Source organism: Saccostrea echinata, unplaced genomic scaffold, assembly GCF_033153115.1.
Source record: "Saccostrea echinata isolate AGI-Se365-2 ecotype Australia unplaced genomic scaffold, CSIRO_AGI_Sech_v1 ptg000025l, whole genome shotgun sequence".
Taxonomy (NCBI): domain Eukaryota; kingdom Metazoa; phylum Mollusca; class Bivalvia; order Ostreida; family Ostreidae; genus Saccostrea; species Saccostrea echinata.
In genome coordinates this window covers 19,285,317-19,304,024 of record NW_026889774.1, presented here as the reverse complement: position 1 = coordinate 19,304,024, position 18,708 = coordinate 19,285,317, and the positions used below count along the sequence as shown (strand labels likewise).

The window sequence follows — 18,708 nt, the reverse complement described above, 5'->3', positions numbered from 1 at the left end:
AGGGGAAACAAAGATATTTTTAATGATGGCCTTGTTTTACCTTTTTTTAATCGCACCCCCCCCCCTTTCCTTGCTTTTGTGAAAACGGGGGTATTAACAGTTGGATCTGTCTGTCATTCTGTCTCTCTGTAGCGCTTTTGTTTCCATATGATATCTCTAAACGTACTCATATAAGCCTTTGAAATGAACTCATATGCGTTACAAGTTTATTTCCCCCTCGTTCCTTCGTAGATTTTGAAACTGGTTTTCAAATCTGAGTACCAGTTTCGTAATACGTGTCATTAAGTCGATCATGATTATACCGCAGTTTGAAGAATTATTCGTCTTATATTTTCCCTTAGGCATCAATTTTATCAATGAATTAATTTAAGACATTAGCAGTACTTTTAAGATACTAAGTTAGATAATTTACAACAAAAATTCTGAGCTTATCATTAACTTTCTAGATTACGAAACATTTTTTGCACAAATTATCTTACATCTGACATTTTTGACGTCAACATGGATGGGAACTCGAAGAAAGAGAAGATAGCTGCCGCCAGAAAAAAGGTACTGCGACTGTTAGGGTCTTTTATGTTAAAAATAAAAACTAATGTTTGAATTATCAATGTTTCAAGTAAACTGTGCATCATGGCTAACAGTAAAGAATTAGGTTATCATTACTAAATCTTATTGTTGATAATAATACATACCACAGGGATCATATATCTTGATACTATATTATGCAAATATGAAATTGTCCCTGTTATAACTCTATGATTATTTAAACCACTGGCAAACAATTTTTCTTTTTTTTTTTCTTGGATTATATCTTGAAAAGAATATACCATCATCTGGTGTATTTTTCACACATATCCCGAAAACACTGTCAAAATCAGGTCCAGCACAATCTCTTGATTTAGCTATATAGCCTGAGATAGCTATATAGCTTTATTAAGCTATTCAAAATAGCTTGATAAAGCTATTTATGTGCAGTTTTTCAGAAAAATGTTTTTTGCCAGAAAAAGACAAAAAGTCGCAAGTATTTGGCTTTTCATATATGTACTATGGACTATCAAAACAACAACCAACATCAAAGAAAGTTTTAACATTGCAGCATTTGAATACTTTTAAGTAAAAGATGTATTTCCATTGTTTGAGTAACTGTACACTACCTTGTGTGCGTTGAGGCGTGGATAAGTATGATTGCTTCTCATTGTACTGAATTATTACCAATCAATTATCTTGTTGACCATAATTGGCCTCCTTTATAATTTCATTGCAGAAGTAACTGTATCAATTGCTTTATATAGCCCCAAAACTTTTAGAACTTTGAGTACAAAGTCTCTTAAGGAGACGCAATTTGATGAGTGATTTTTATGTGCATTATTTTCAGAAGAGTTCAAGGTTGAATATTATCACTGCACCAAGGTGCGACTTTTTGTGCATGCTGAGAAAATAACACATTTAAGAAAAAAGTGTGATAAAATAGCTAAATCAAGCTATTCTGAATAGCTTAATAAAGCTATATAGCTAAATCAAGCTATATAGCTAAATCAAGAGATTGTGCCCGACCTGAAAATGTAGAATTTTATTCATGCAGAATTTTACCAGGTATATAAGATAAGATTGATTAATTTTACAGCTCAAGAAATTCAAGCAGTCTTCCAACAACAATTCAGCAAAGTCATCAACAGTCCAAAATAAAGATGTCAAGAAACAAAAAATACCAGAAGCCTCAGAAAGTGCAGGAAATGACACTCATGAGATGCAAGAACAGCCCAGTGAGGTTAGTGTTAAATCTAGACCCTAAAACGGGCATGGTAATCAAAGAATTGAAAGGGCACTTTATGCTGTGACAAGTTTTCAAAAGGGCACTTTTTAACCTCTTTGAAATTATAAACATTTACTTTATGTACTGTAATTATCATTAAATACTGAAATCTTTATTTATACAAGTAATTAAAAGATAAATTCATAAATGTGTTCAATTCATTTTTTAAAAGAATAAAAACACAATTAACACACTGAAAGGACAGACATTGAAAAAAAATAAAAATATGTATTTACATTCAGATTTTTTAATCAAGAATTTAGATAGTTTAAGCTAAATCAAAAGAAGTAATAGGTGTGAATCTAGCTGTCACATGCCCAAGAATTAGTATAATTTGGAGGTATTGATTTTTTTCCAGCCTGGATTGTTATTTGTGTATAAAAATATTTCTTCAAGAGGAGGATGGGGATGGGGGTGGGGATGGGGGATAAATGTAGAGGGCATTTTCTTTATTTGGAAAATAATCTATCAACATGATCAAGTGAAAACTGATTATACCTAAAATTAAACTTAAGTGTCATATATAAATCGTTTAAAACTATTATCTGGCTTAGAAACATTGACCCTCAGGGTGTCAACTGCTAAAGTTAGAACACAAAATTATTCAAAGAAACTATCTCCATACTTTGTTGTTTCCAAGCCCATTTCTCATATAACATTTCAGGTTTTGGTACAAAGTAAGTTGAATTTATTCTGATAAAATCAGCAGTCTTGTTTTTTTTTTGTTTTTTTTTTTTGGCTTTCTTCGTCAGCTATGTTTTTTTTTTTTCTACTTTCAGATTAAAAAAACAATCCTGATTTAAATTATTAAATAATTTACAAATTAATCTGTCTTTGACATTGGGCTAATTCTTGCATAGCCCATGCAATCCAATGGTGTTTTCTCAAGTTGTCTCTTATCCCCTAACCGTAGCAAATTTACGAATATAGCAAATTTTTCTGGAGTCCCCAGTAAATCCTAAGCAATTCCTTGTAAAATTTTAAGGCTATAGTGTTCAGACTCTGATATAATGAATTGTATTTGATACTTCCTTTAACATATTTTTTATTAACGTAGAAGTCATAAGAAAGTAAAATATATATTGCAAATTGGCTATATATACTTTAACATTTCTTTATACGTATAAAACAAATTATATAGTCCCCAGGACTAGTTTTAGTCATGGTTTCTTCTGTTCAGTGTGAAAAAAAATATATATACAATCTGGAAAAAAGAGTATTGTTTTTTCAGAAGTTTCAGTATATTTCCTGTAGAAATTCACATTTGGATATCATTTAAAAAAAAACAGTATGTATGCATGTATTCAAGTATTTGACATAAAAACATATATGTTTTTATTGTAGGTGAAAGACCAAAACAGCCATTCATCTCCCACAGAACTTGATGCAGATTTGAGGTAAATTAATGTCTGCGTAGTCATATCATTATTTACCAATAAGACTTTATCATACTTGAATTATGTTGATGGAATCTAGTATTATCATTCATTTAGCTCTGAATCTGGATATTCTTACAGAACAACAGGATCTACAGAGAGTCTTCATCAGCTATCCAGACAATTAAATGGCCTCATATCAGAGGTAAGTCACGTCTTGAATTGCAAAGTTTTGAAGTTCAGAAAGACTTTTATTTGAACAAATAATTTGTCAATATACTAGTATTTATTTTAGAATAGAATGAAATCATATTCATACACACAATTGGAAGTAAAATGTTCATCAGCATTCCTAACTATGGATTTCCAACAAATGTAAATGTTGAAATTGAAAAAAAAATGTATCATAAAGTGGAATTTTTTTTAACTCATGAATACATGTTATGTCTTAATGAAGATGCCCCTAAGAAACATGAACAACAACATATTTTATGATATTTTATTCATATTTTAGCCACAAGCTGTGGAAGAGGAAGAAAATTCTGATGCAAGTTATATGGAGGTAGTTGCAAAATTAGTTTCTCAAAGAATAAATGTAGTTATACAATAATTAATTCCTCAAAAAGAAAAAGATATATATTTACTATATGTTTAAAAAAGGATTCTCTTCTTTCAGACAAGGAACAAAGAATTGGCAAGTCAACTGCAGAAACAAATAGAAGAAAACCATAAGCTACAAAAACAGGTCCATCAGGCAGTCAGTATCTAATTAAACTGTTCTATTTAGTTTGTACGATTTAATATTTGTATACCTCAGAAACCTTTATCAATGAACTTGCATTTTATTTGTCATAGAAATACAAGAGCTAACTTAAAAGTTTCAACTGTGTGAAAAAATCAATATTAATCCCCCGTTCACACAGAGCTGCGACTTTACAACGATCATCCCGATCAAGCCAGGATCTGAAAAAGTTTTGGATCGGGGCGGATCGGAGCCGATCGGCATCTAAATCGAGCGATTTGGCAAATTATGGTCTTCATTACGACCGTACTACAAGGCCCCTTCGTCAACCGCATTGCTAACACGCTTCTGCTACGCTGTTACGCAGACCGTTGCCGACCAGCGGCCGCGTTTACTGCGTTTACGCTACGTTGCCACTACGACATTCAGACCTAGATGACTGTACAACGATATCGCTACGGTGGTGCCGATCATATGACGATTGTGTTACGCTTCTAGTATGATTTACTTGATGGTGGGAATGTAGTAAGAACATAGTGGGAGCGTTGTAGGAGGGTACTTGATAAGTTCCCGACTGTACTGCGCTTTTACTACGATCACAAAGATCACAGAGATCTCTCCACGATGCTTCCGCGCTGCTTGTACGATTACGGCGCTTCTACTACGCTCTTTTTACAACTTTACCCCAATTCTTGTTGGCCACGATCCCGCTAGACTTGTTTTGAGCATGTTCAAAATAAGCGTGGCGAGACCGTAGAGCTCTCCAATCATGAAGACCCTACCGCGATCATACTGCGCTACGTTTCTCCTGCGATTTGTCATGATCGGCCACGCTTTGATCGTAGTAGAAGCGGCGTCTATGTGTGAACGGGGGCTTAAAAAGAAATTTTTTTTGTTGATAATTTATACGTGTAATAATAATAATAATATATATATATATATATATATATATATATATATATATATATATATATATATATATATATATATATATATATATATATATATATACATATATATATATATATGATGGAGTGGATCAAACAAAATTGAGGGTGTAATTTGTCGGCTGAAAGTTGCCTAGTTTAAATCTGTGAATGCTTTTTGCTGTATACAATGTAGCTGATATTTAATGCATGATTGAATCCTGCTTTATTGTAGAGAGAACATGCACAGTCATTGCAATCTCAGCTGGACCAAGAAATGGAGAGCTCCACAGAAAAACAGAAAAAAGAAATTGGGCCACTTAGAGAACAACTACAGGTATGTCCAAATTTCTCCCAGGGCAAAGCAATAAGGAAGTCTAAAGGTGCACTATTTATTCTTACACTAAATCAGAAATAAGGGCATGATTGCAACGAGTAGGGAATTTAGATTGGATTATGGAGAATATGATCTAATTTAGGAATATTTAAATGTTTTGTTGTAAGTGTTACTGCATGAATTATCTTTTTTTAGGCAATTCAGTCAGATGTTCAGGTAGTGTATATCCTCCATCATTTACTACCAGTCCTTCACTTCCCATCTGCACATTTTATTTTACGATTCAGGTTTTTTTTTGTTTGGTTACACAAAGAATATTTAATCAGGTTTTTACATTCTTTTGGATTTATATCTGATATTTCAGGAGATTTTAGATACAACGGGAAAGTTAAAAACAATTATTGATGCTTACTAGGTATAGTTCATTGTCATGAAAAGCCAGTGGTTCACTGATTGATGCATGTGGTTGCTTCAAGGGAGTTGTACTTAAATGGATGCTGTTGAAATCCTGTTCTTAAGATTATGTTTAAAAAGTTGTTATGGCATTTAGACAGCATATATAGATATCGCTCAAAAATGTATTCTTGCAGAGCTGACTTTGACGGATTAAAGGTGAATTTGGCAAGATAATTCTTACATCGTCATTTATCATATATTATTGTACATTTACATAATACAGGTGATTATTTTTCAGGTACACATACAAACTATTGGTATTTTAGTGGCTGAGAAGACGGAACTGCAATCACAGCTGAGCCAGTCACAAAAGATAGCAGCACAGAGGCTTTGTAAGTCACACTTCTTAATGATAAATTTAGTGCCAACTTTTTCTGTCAACATGCAAAATGTCTGAATGGAAAAAGTTCCAAGTTTATACTGTATGTACGTAAATCTGTGTTGGCAATTCAAAAATATGATTAAGAAAGTGAATACGTGGTATGATTTTTTAAAAGATTTGTGATTGCCATGTTACAATGTATGTAATGAAGTATTATGGATTATGATTTACTTCTAGCTGAAATTGAGGACATCAGTTCTCGGTTGAAAACATCCAGACAGAGAGTTGGTGACCTAGAAAGAAGTCTTGCCACAACCAACAACTCTGCTCAGCAGTTTGAAAAAGTGAGCTTTTTTTAATCTTTAAAGTGAAGGTACATGTATGTCAGCATAACATTTTTCAGCATTGATGGAAAAAGCAGAATCTTAATCAAAGAACTAGGACTGAATGCATAAAACAAGTTCTGTGTAGTTTAATACAAGTTTTGTACTTGTTTCCATTGAAAACATATCAAGTTTATTCAAATAGCATTTTATCATCTACATGTAAGTTTGTTGTAATTTTGTTGTAGAGCAGTAAAGAGTTTGCAAGAGAAGTTGACAGACTGAAGATGGATCTTCGTCTATCAAGGTATAGCATTTTACAGTTAAAAATACATAAAGTTATGTTTACAAGTAGTTGTACAGGTAAATAGAGGTATTATAAAATTTCTTTTGTTTTGTTGATGCCACTTCTTTGTAATTATACAGGGAAATTGTAAAAACATTCTATTACATCATATCACAGACATGAACAATATATTTATTTAAAAAAAAGTTGCTAAAATCTCATTCTTCATGAATAATGTACAATTTTGATAGGTCCAATTTATGCCACTGATGATTTCAAGGATCATTTGCTCCTTGAAGGGGGATGTGCACATACTTGAAGTTTCTGTTCATGTTAGAATTAAAACTTACACTTTTTGCCAAAACCCAAAAATGAATAAAAAAAGAGAACATGAAATGTGAATTTATTGGGTTGCTTGTAATTTATTTTTTGTGTTTTGTAGTAAAACCCAGGAGGATTTACATCAGCAGGTAGAAGAGCTGGGAGGAGAACTTCAGAGCAAGGTAATATTGTAGGCTTGCATGTACATGTATTACCATGGTCATTGTGTATTATACCTAGTAGAATATTCTACATTAAAAAAAATGATTTAATTTACATTCAATATGACATTGTGAATGTATATATACATGAATATTTTTTTTCTCTGAAAAAAAGTTAAAATAAAATCTCAAAATTAACTTCAGAAATTGGAGTGTAGTCAGCTAGAGGAGAGTGTCAGAGACCTAAGGTCAAAGGTGGAGATGGCAGAACTGTATGTCCAGCAGTCGTCCAGTCAGGGTGATAACAAGGAGCAGACATTACAGGCAATGGAGAAGCAGCGACGTGAAACAGAGGCTCTCAGGGCGGAACTCTCCGAGGTGTGTTTTATAAATGTTTTTGTCTACTGAAAGATGTAGAAGCTCTGTAACTTTTTTTGATACTGAAGTCCAGGAGACTTGTCATTCTTCCAGTTGACAAGGATTTTTACTCTGGTCCTAACATGTAATATGAAAAATGAAGAATTCAAAATAGGGTATGCTAATGAAGTAAATTTTTGTGCATTCATTTCAGTATAAGGTAAAGTATTTACAAGACTTCACAACATGGAACAAGCCTTATAGTGTTTCACAAACAAATCTTGATTTGTTTACATGCATTCAAAGATTTGTTTATTAAAGTTGAAATAGAAGCACATTTTCTTACATATTTTGTCACTGATAAGTTTGAAATAAAACAAGTATTATTTAACTCTCTGCTGTTACTCTTGGGTAGATTGAGAGAATAATAATGACCTTTAACAGATTGAAATTGATTATATTGTACATATTAATTTTGTTGTTGTAGATTCAGGAGACCTACAACAGATTAGTGTCAGAAAAGGAGGAGAGCAAGAGGCATTATCAGTCAGTTATAGACCAGTTACAACACCATAACTCTCAGCTCACTAGTCAGGTAATGTCACTTCTCTATCAGTCAGTTATAGACCAGTTACAACACCATAACATCACTTCTCTATCAGTCAGATATAGACCAGACAACACCATAACTCTCAGCTCACTAGTCTGGTGATGTCACTTCTCTATCAGTCAGTTATAGACCAGTTACAACACCATAACTCCCAGCTCACTAGTCTGGTGATGTCACTTCTCTATCAGTCAGTTATAGACCAGTTACAACACCATAACTCCCAGCTCACTAGTCTGGTGATGTCACTTTTCTATCAGTCAGTTATAGACCAGTTACAACACCATATCTCCCAGCTCACTAGTCTGGTGATGTCACTTTTCTATCAGTCAGTTATAGACCAGTTACAACACCATAACTCTCAGCTCACTAGTCAGATAATGTCACTTCTCTATCTATCAGTTATAAACCAGATACAACACCGTTACTCTCAGCTCACTAATCAGGTAATATCACTTCTCTATCAGTCAGTTATAGACCAGTTACAACACCATAACTCCCAGCTCACTAGTCAGGTAATATCACTTCTCTATCAGTCAGTTATTGACCAGTTACAACACCATAACTCCCAGCTCACTAGTCTGATGATGTCACTTCTCTATCAGTCAGTTATACACCAGTTACAACACCATAACTCCCAGCTTACTAGTCAGGTAATGTCACTTCTCTCTCAGTCAGTTATAGACCAGTTACAACACCATAACTCCCAGCTCACTGGTCAGGTAATGTCACTTCTCTATCAGTCAGTTATAGACCAGTTACAACACCATAACTCTCAGCTCACTAGTCAGGTAATGTCACTTTATCAGTCAGTTATACACCAGTTACAACACCATAACTCCCAGCTTACTAGTCAGGTAATGTCACTTCTCTCTCAGTTGGTTATAGACCAGTTACAACACCATAACCCCCAGCTCACTGGTCAGGTAATGTCACTTCTCTATCAGTCAGTTATACACCAGTTACAACACCATAACTCCCAGCTCACTAGTCTGGTGATGTCACTTCTCTATCAGTCAGTTATAGACCAGTTACAACACCATAACTCCCAGCTCACTAGTCTGGTGATGTCACTTCTCTATCAGTCAGTTATAGACCAGTTACAACATCATAACTCCCAGCTCACTAATCAGGTAATATTACTTCTCTATCAGTCAGTTATAGACCAGTTACAACATCATAACTCCCAGCTCACTAGTCAGGTAATGTCACTTCTCTATCAGTCAGTTATAGACCAGTTACAACACCATATCTCCCAGCTCTTTTGTCAGATTATTGCATTTTTCTTAGATGGAAAGATTTATGAACTTTGACTCACAGGTACTTGTAGAAAGGACACCCACCTCCAATATAGTGAATATACAACCAGAGGGTTGTTCAACTTTTTTTCATAAATTATGTTTTTTACACTTATTCATCATTCATATCATAGGAAAAAAATGGTTCTGTTCACAAGCACCTGTGCTTTGACTATTTTCTTTTTATCCAGTGTTGTTTAATGTTTTTTTTTTTTGTTTTTTTTGTTTTTTTTGAAAATTTTAGAAAATTGAACATTGCTTTTGCAAATGCTCAAGTGAAAAAAAGATTTTTTAGTGATTGATATTTGAAAATAAATTATGGCATAATCTTAGATAAATATATTTATAAGTATATATTTTAAGTCTGTAATTGTTTGTTTCATTTAATAGATCACCTCATTAACAGAAGAAAGGGAGAAACTGGTCACAAGGGAACATGACCTAGAAGTAGCTGTTCTAGAACTGCAGGAAAAACTACGTAAGAATTAGCAAACTTATTTATGTATTCTCCAGTTTAATATGAGAAAAAAAATCTTTTTTCTTTGCCATTTATTGGCATTATCATAGAATTTCAAACATATTACATCTGGCAAATTTCATAATATGCAGCCATCCTTATTAAAATATATATTTTTTTCAATCTTAGTAAAATCAAATTATATGATCCACTCATGCAGATTGCAAGAGAGAAAATCAAGTAAATATTAAGTCTATGGAAATGGTCAATGACATCATAGATTAGCAAATAATCCGATACAAACAGTTGGTTTCATCTTAAAACATCCATTTAGCATGATGTGGATTCTCTTAAATTTGAACTGAAATCTCATAAGGTGCAGCGTGTAAAGTCTTGACAACATGAGGGATTATACTGCATTATTATCAGCTGGGTTAAATTTTTTCCTGTTCGTTGACCTAGTATATTTCAAGAGTCATGCCAACCTCTTCAGAGAGTGATAAGCTGATTGGCTAGATGAAAGGTCAATCTAAGATGAACCCAACAGGATGTTAGGTCCAATGTGAAGTTATCTAAGTGAGGGACTTTGATTTGATTGATATATTTAGGCTAGAAATTGCTAGGCTAAAATGAAGAATTTTTGAAGCAATCCAGGATTCAGTCCCTTTGCATTGGCATCAAAATTAATCTTTTGTGTACTTTAATTCTTAGAAACAGATATATACTCACAATAATAATCTTTGATACAGAGAACCTAGACACTGAACAGAGCAGTCAGCTGAATGACAGTGCCAGACAGAGCCAAGAGAAGATCAATCAGCTGATGTCTGCTCAAGCTGACCTCAAATACCAGCTCGAGGCCCAAGTACGAGACAATGCCAACCTCAGCAGGTAAAAATCTAACCACATTGCTTCATGAAGTAATTATCAAATGGAATATGTTTATTTAAAAAAAAAAGTAGTCAAAATGAACATTAAATCAGTAACTGTATATAACCACTTTAACAACCTGTGAAAAAAATCTTAATTTTCAATATTTTTGGTTTAATATTTTATTTTTACTTGTTACTGAATGCTCAAATTTTTATTTGCCACAAATAACAGTATATGTTTATGGCAGGAATACTGTTTTAGACCTAAACTGGCAAAATTTCCTTCTTTTATTTCTGTCCACCAAGAAATTCTTTATAAACACTGCACTTGTAGACACTGTAGCTCTAAGAGTAGTCAATGCCATTGAAGTATTTAATTAGTGAATAAACTCCTCTTTATTACTGCTGATCAAACTTTTAAACTTGATTTTGCTTCAGACTGTTGGAAGAAAAGGAGGAGAGGATCTCAGATTTGGAGGGAAGTCTGTCCCAACTAAAGAAAGAGGCAGAAGACATGAGCCAGCTGTTGGAGGGGGTACAGAATGATAAAACAGCCCTCAGTCGAGCTCTTACACAGAACAAGGACCTGAAACAGCAACTGCTGGAATTACAGAATGGATTTGTCAAAATGGTAATCAAATCTGGCAGTAACAATTATTTTTAGCCAAACAGTTTGGGTCATAGGCTAGAAAATTTACAGAGAAAGTAGAATTTGAATTAGAATGCCAGTCTATAGTATGTGAGTTATATGCATCAGAATCTTACAATACATGTGGCATGCTACAAATAAAGTTCTGTATGATAATGTTTTTAACAAAATGAACAGAAAGCTTGGCAAAATGAAAGTGTCTGTATCACCATTTCATTTTATTTTTTCAGAGTAATGACAACATGGAGCTGATGACTAAGGTCCAGTCAGAGCAGCATAACTCCAGAGAACTGCTGTGTCGTCTGAGTCAACAGGATGAAGAAATCAAACAGCTTAAAGAAACAGTAAGTCCACTTAGTGATTGAATTAATTTTGAATTTTGAATGAGAGGAGTCTCTGGAGGCAGTAATTTTGTCCAAATCGGAGATGTTTGGTAAATAAAGTATATCCTCATATGGGCTAGAAGTTTAGTAATGGGGTAACACTGTTTTAAATTTTAGATATTTTATGATAAATTTGCAGATATCCAATAGAGAAAATTCAGTGATGGAGACCCAGAGTGTTGAGAACACCCTCAAAGATGATCATCTCCAGGACAGACTGAGACATTACGAGGCTCAGGCTCAACTTGTGGAAACACTGCAAAGAGAACTCCATAATTCACAGGTGAGAGAAAGGTGAAGGTCTCAGGTAGAAATATAAGGTATGACAACTCCAGCTTGTTGAGGAAGTGATGAGAAAAGTCCCTGACTTGTCTATGAGGTAAAGGTTTACATCATTTGTACAAGTGTAAATTATGACACCTTCATCTCTGAGAGTCACTGAAAAGGGCAATGATTCATCACCAAATACCGTGCTGTGAAAGGCAACAACCATACTAAAGTACAGGTTCTGTTACTGACTCAGACTAAAGAAACAAGGAATACTTCTTTTTTTGTTACAATAAAAATGTATCAAGAGGTGGGGAAATTTTAGTTTTATTACATGTAGGTGTGTATTGTAGAAAAAAATAGTTTCCTGTTGTTTAACAGATGGAAACTGGAAACTTTATAAAATGTGTGTTTTTTAGGATATGATAGATGCATTAACAACACAGAACAGTGAATTAAGGACCATGTTGATCAAATCCTCAGAGAGAGATGACAAGGATGAGTCTGCACCCATGGAGGTGGATAATGACAAAGAAGAACTGGTGAGTTGTAGACTTGCTTTCCTAGGTTTATAGACAGAGTGTAGTGTGTTGATATTCTTTATTTACTTAGTTTTCTTTATGTTATCATTTTTGACCTCATAACCTTGGCCTTGGAATTTGACTTACATTTGAAAAAGTTTAACCTTGGACCTATGTGGTGTATATATGCATGTAGATTCAAGATAAACTTTGTATTATTTACATAGATATTTTTTTCTAGCTCAGTATAAATTCATGTACACTTGTGAAATAACATGTAAATCATGCATTTTTTTTTTTATCTTACACATGGACAATAATATGTACTGACTCAATTTTTCTCCCTCACACAGATTGCCTCTCTACAAAAGTCTGTCAGACATTTGGAGGTAGAGCGAGAACAGCTGTACCAGAACCTGAAGGACCAGAGGGAGTTATCAGACAAACTCAGTGTTAATCTGGCTGACATGCAGGAGGAACTCATTAAACAGTCCAATGGTAAACAACAGGGAGGATCTATCCCCCATACAAAATGCCAAACTCAGTTTATACAACTTCTGAGTCTATATTTAGATTAATTTTGATATTTGTGCTCAGCAATTGTGGTGTCATTGATGAAACAAAAGTAAAGTGGACCATTAACCTTTGTTTATTTAAAATATTTTTAGCCAATTGAATACATTATGTATATTTCAGGAACAGCTGTAAGTTCTTTGGAGTACACCAAACTGGAAAATGCCCTAGAGCTGATTCAGGTATGTAAGTGAGAAAAATATGATGTTAGAAATATCTTATTTGTAAGCCACTGAAGTATGGGAGACTTCATTCCTTGTGGGTTTGCTAAAGAGAGAGAAAATGATTTTGTCTTGGGGATGAAATGATCTCAAATGGTTTTGCTACGAAGACAGTATTTAGGTGATCATCTCTATGGGAAAAAATTGATTTGTTAAGTAAATGTCAATCAAAGACATGGCATTTTGATAACAACACTTCATGCTTAAACTGTGTTGTTGGAAATGGGTTTTTATTGGGAAAAAAAATTAACTGAATGAGAACTTAAACCAGTAACTGTATCATTTACATGTAAATAGATTTAAGGGAATTCCGTAGAACAGACTGAGTAAAAATAAATCTTTGAATATGCAGGAGAAGTACAATAAAGTGATGCGAGATAAGGCAGACCTGAGTGATAGGAATGACGAGCTGGAACACACTGTGTTACAACTAGAGGGAGAGTCAGATACTATAGGTAACGGTCAATTAGTTAAAAACTTGTCACATGGTTACTAGAAGAGCGTGTTTATCCTAAGTCTTTCTTATGGATGCTGGTGTAAAAATAATGCAAGATTTTACACCAAAAATATTCACTTCATAGTTTTAAAATGTGCTGTGTGTATCCTGAGTCCTTTTTTTAGATGCTGGTGTAAATATAGTGCAAAATTTCACAAAAAAAGAATCACTTTGTAGTTTTAAAATGGATGAAAGGAGAGAGTTATAAAGTGAGAGGTATCTACCTTTGATTGTAATGGTACTTATTAAAGTGATATTGATTTTATCTTTTAGGAGAGTACATTTCCCTTTATCACCATCAGCGAGCCTTGCTGCAACAGAGAGATGCACAGAAAAATGAATACATATCTCACCTAGCGAGGGATAGGGAGGAGATCCAGGTAATCTGTTACATGTCTGTCCAGAAGATTGGTCTCCTTGTCTCAGTACCACATCATAGGTGAAAAAATGCTTGTTTAGGTGAAGGTCATGATATACTGGAATTAAACTTATGTGATGCCTGCAAACGCATGCTTACACATTCCCACAAGATTGCCATCAAGAGGTGTCAACAAATTAAATTCAGTGAATGAAGTTTGGTATCTTTCATATATCCACATTAATGATGCTTTTTCAGCAAGGACTTGATTTCTCAAAAAAAAAAAAAAAGACAGATAATATTTTTTATTAAGTTACTGGATACGTAACAATATATTTTCACATTTTAGGGTAAACTGAGTGAGCTACAAGTGTTAGTGATGCAATTATTGGGTGAAAAGAACATGCTGAACCATTATCACGAACAGTCTCTGACGGGAGGTAACCATTATCATGAGCCATCTCTGACAGGAAGTAACCTCCGACAGTTAGAAGAACAACAGTTCCAACAGTATCCCACAAATGGTCATCCTTTAGGAATGACCAATGGCCAGACAGGTAATTCTGGGTGTCTGTGAAAGTCTAAAAATTGTACATCCAGGCATGAATGGATAAGATTGTTTGCTTGCCCGAGTTTGTTCTAATTTCTAATTTATTCAAATGACATGTATATCCACTTGCACATAATCAGCTATTTTAATTGAAAGGAACAAAGTATGATAAGTATCAAATTTGGAATAATTAAAATGTTCTTAATATTGTCATGGTTTGTATATAAAAACCTTAAAGCATGCTGGTTCAAAACCAGAACTGATCTGTGTTTACAGCATTTACAGCAAGCTCAAGGTAATGAAAATCCCAAATTTTATTTATTTGCCTGACTTTTCATCAAATTTAAGACCCGTTTTTGATTTTGAAATCATAGATGGCAAAACAAGCCAGTCATTTGATTTTTGTACACAAGATGGCATTAGTGCATAAAATATCTGTTCATAAATTTTGCAGTCAGAAAGCTTATGGTCTGTTTTTGCAGAAGCATAATAAACATTGAAGTTTATGAGAAATAAATATGCAAACAAAAATTAAATACACTGTAGAACAACTTCATTCCTGTAATTGTTACTTGTAATATTGTGTAAAACCAATTCAAATCGGGGATTAATATATTCGTTATAAATGAATTCCATGTTCAGTTTGTAGGGCAAAAAGGGCCTTTAACCTATATATTATATTATTATTTATATTTATACATGATGCAGTTCTGATGTAATGTTCCATTCAGATCTATGGCAGTTTGTAGTTGAAATGTGATACAAAGTGGAAAAATATTCATCGGGGTACATATATGTACAAATAACATGTAACTGATGGTGTACTCTTTATATTTCAGACTGGCCTGATTACACAAGCTCGGAGTCCGAGGCAGAGAGTGAGGTGGAGGCAGTGGTAGGAACCCACCACACAGAAACTGTCACCGAATCCAGACTTCAACCCAGCATTCCAGAACTGGACACCCACTACCATCATCTGGTAGAGGAACCGCCTGCTAAGGACAATCAAACTGCAAACAAAATCCTCCATCTTCTTTCAGAAATTGGACATTCCAATCTTATTGACCATACTATGGAAGATCATATAGACCATAATTTCTTACCTTGTAAATACTGCAAAGGCCAGGTTTATGTAGTATGAGAGAAAATGTAGACCTGATAGGGCATAACCAATTGTTTTATATGCACCATCGAACATGTGCAATAAAGTCTTTCACTGATGTACAAAATAGTGCATGTGTTAATTTAAGATTAAGTCCTTTCTGAAAGATTGTGATATTAAGTGCATTTTCTTTCTCAGTATTGCTGCAAAATGTGATGCATAGTTTTTTTGAGCATCCATGTACCGGTACGTGTGAAAAAGTGGAAAGTGCATATGGGAAAATCCATGTCATATCTGGATTCTGTAAACATTATTCGACCATCTATGAGTGGTCTAGCCAAACTCAGGATTTTATCCAGCGTGATATGTAAATGTCGTATTTTGGGGGACAACAGAGATGTTTTATATGTGGTGTTGGAAGCATATTCAACTGAGTGATTCAAATTTACATAATGTGAGATAAGAATATTTCACTTCAGAACAGAATATACATCTATGATTATGAGCCAATTTTCCATGATAACATGTAATAAATCTACTGAAAGGCTAAAATTTGAGGTCTCTAACTTTTGACACATGTAAATGTTATTTTCCCGTGTAATTAATTTAATAAATGTAACGAAGTAGTGTAAACAATTCACTGAGATTGAAACAATTATATTTATATGTACAGATACAGTGGCTTTAGTTCGGAAACATTCCATCAGAAATGTAAGACTTTGTATTATATCCATCTTCATATTAAATGGATGGAACATGACAAATTATATCTGAAAATATTGTGCCGATATGTCTAATTATTCTGAAATTTCAACTTTCTTCTGAAATTAATTTTACTGCACACCTTAGGAAAGAAGATCTGTGAAAAGGTATTGAAGAAAAATCACCATTTTTGAGGACTCCTTATATTTGTTGTTCACTGTTATATGTATATTATTTCCTCCTCTATTTGCTTTAATATTTACCATTTATTTATTAATTTACTGTATATTAAATTGGTTAAACCAACATTAACTGTATTTTAAATGGAATGTACAGGTACTGGAAAAGATATTTTTATCAACAAATATCGACAAAATATTAAATTATGAAAACAGACTTTTTTAGTTCATATTTTGTCATGGTAAGAGTGCACTATAATATTTACAACCCTCCCTCGATACGCTTCGGTTAATTTGAAATGAGCCCCAAGAGCATAGGATTGCTTTTCTAATAAATTATAAAACACTGTCACTTTGACCTACTTTTGGGTCAACATATCAACTGATGGTTTGAAAATAATTCTAGGTCTATTAAGTCTCCAAGCTAAAAAAAAATTGACAATAAATAATGATGAAATTTGAATTGTAGGTCACTGTGACCTACTTTTGGATTGACACATCCCTTTGCCCCAAGGTGCATTAACTTTCTAGATTTGGGGAGCCTATGAGTCATATTGCTCAAAATATGGATGTTAAAAGATTTCAAAATGTTAAGACATAAAATTCAGAAAGTACAGTAGGTCTCTGTAACCTATGGCACTCGAAGGCCAACATATCGCAAGGCCACAAAATGCATTAACTTACAGTGTTTTATGATTTTAAGCCTCTTTGTATCCAAGATATTTAGTTAATACAAACTGGCCCTGGGGCCATAAAACTTAGGCAAGCTCACTTTTGATCTTGGTCTTACTTTTCCACTATTAATTCCTTTTACAGTGAGACCGAGATCAAAAGTGAGCTCATCTAAGCTCATCTGGCCCCGGAGTCGGGTAATTGTGACTTACTTTTTCTTTGAAACCCCTCAAGTCCTATGTCGCATTGTCTAACAAAGTTTGAAGATCCTAGGCTAAAACAATTGAGAAATTGCTGCAAAATTCAACAAAAGGCCCATGGGCCTCATTGCTCACCTGAGCACATTGGCTAGGAAAAAGCACAAATCGGTATTGAAAAAGTAAAATGGGGAGGGGGGATTGAATTTTAAACTACCTAAGGATGCTTCCATATCAATAAAACACATGGCTTTGCTGTTCTTGAGCAGCAGAAGATTTTTTTCCTATAATATTCCTTTGTAAAAATTTGATACCCCACTGTGGCCCCTCCCTATCCCCTGGGTCATTTTTTGAACAAACTTGAATCTACACTACCTGAGGATGTATCCATATCAATATACCAAACTTGGCTTTGCTGTTCTTGAGAAAAAGAATTTTTCCTTTATATTCCTTTGTAAAACTTTGATCCTCCATATCAATATGACTAAACAAGCTTTTGCTGTTCTTGAGAATTTTTTATAAAGATTTTTTCCTATATATTTCTATGTAAAACTTTGATCCCCCATTTTGACCCACCCTACCCCCTGGGGTCATCATCTGAACAAACTTGAATCTACACTACAGGTATGTTTCCATATCAATATGACAAATCATGGCTTTGCTGTTCTTGAGAAGAAGATTTTTAAATTTTTTTCTTTATATTCCTATATAAAAATTTGATCCCCCATTGTGGCCCCACCTTACCCCCAGAGGTCATGATTTGAACAAATTTGAATCTACAATATGTAACTAGGGTTTCCTGTAAATTTCAACTTTTTTGGGCCAGTCGTTCTTGAGAAGAAGATTTTTAAAATATGCCACCAAATTTTCACTATTTCTGAATTATCTCCCCTTGAATGAGGGCGTGGACCTTCATTTGAACAAACTTGAATCCTCTTCACCCAAGGATGCTTTGTGACAAGTTTGGTTGATATTAACTCAGTGGTTCTGGAAAAGAAGCGAAAATGTGAAAAGTTTACAGACATACAGACTACAGACAAAATGTGATCAAAAATGCTCACTTGAGCTTTCAGCTCAGGTGAGCTAAAAAGGTTACCATGACCTACTTTTCGGTCATAATGATCAATAGCAAAAAGTTAGTCACTGTGACCTAATTTTGGGTCAATATATTCCCAAAGCTCCAA

The 18,708-nt window shown here is 34.0% G+C and overlaps 1 protein-coding gene across 1 annotated transcript; it reads left to right on the top strand.

Moving 5' to 3' along the window:
* The first annotated feature begins 485 nt into the window (after window positions 1-485).
* LOC133192098 (golgin subfamily A member 2-like) lies at window positions 486-16,828 on the top strand. Its single transcript, XM_061327955.1, has 25 exons — window positions 486-549; window positions 1,625-1,768; window positions 3,158-3,210; window positions 3,331-3,394; window positions 3,704-3,751; window positions 3,866-3,946; window positions 5,093-5,194; window positions 5,889-5,982; window positions 6,210-6,316; window positions 6,544-6,602; window positions 7,024-7,084; window positions 7,268-7,441; window positions 7,908-8,015; window positions 9,716-9,803; window positions 10,532-10,673; window positions 11,093-11,285; window positions 11,534-11,647; window positions 11,826-11,969; window positions 12,373-12,495; window positions 12,828-12,972; window positions 13,171-13,229; window positions 13,621-13,723; window positions 14,038-14,144; window positions 14,472-14,679; window positions 15,512-16,828. Exons 1-25 carry the CDS (start codon window positions 502-504, stop codon window positions 15,811-15,813), a joined length of 2,871 nt encoding a protein of 956 aa, XP_061183939.1. The 5' UTR covers window positions 486-501; the 3' UTR covers window positions 15,814-16,828.
* Window positions 16,829-18,708: the final 1,880 nt, after the last annotated feature.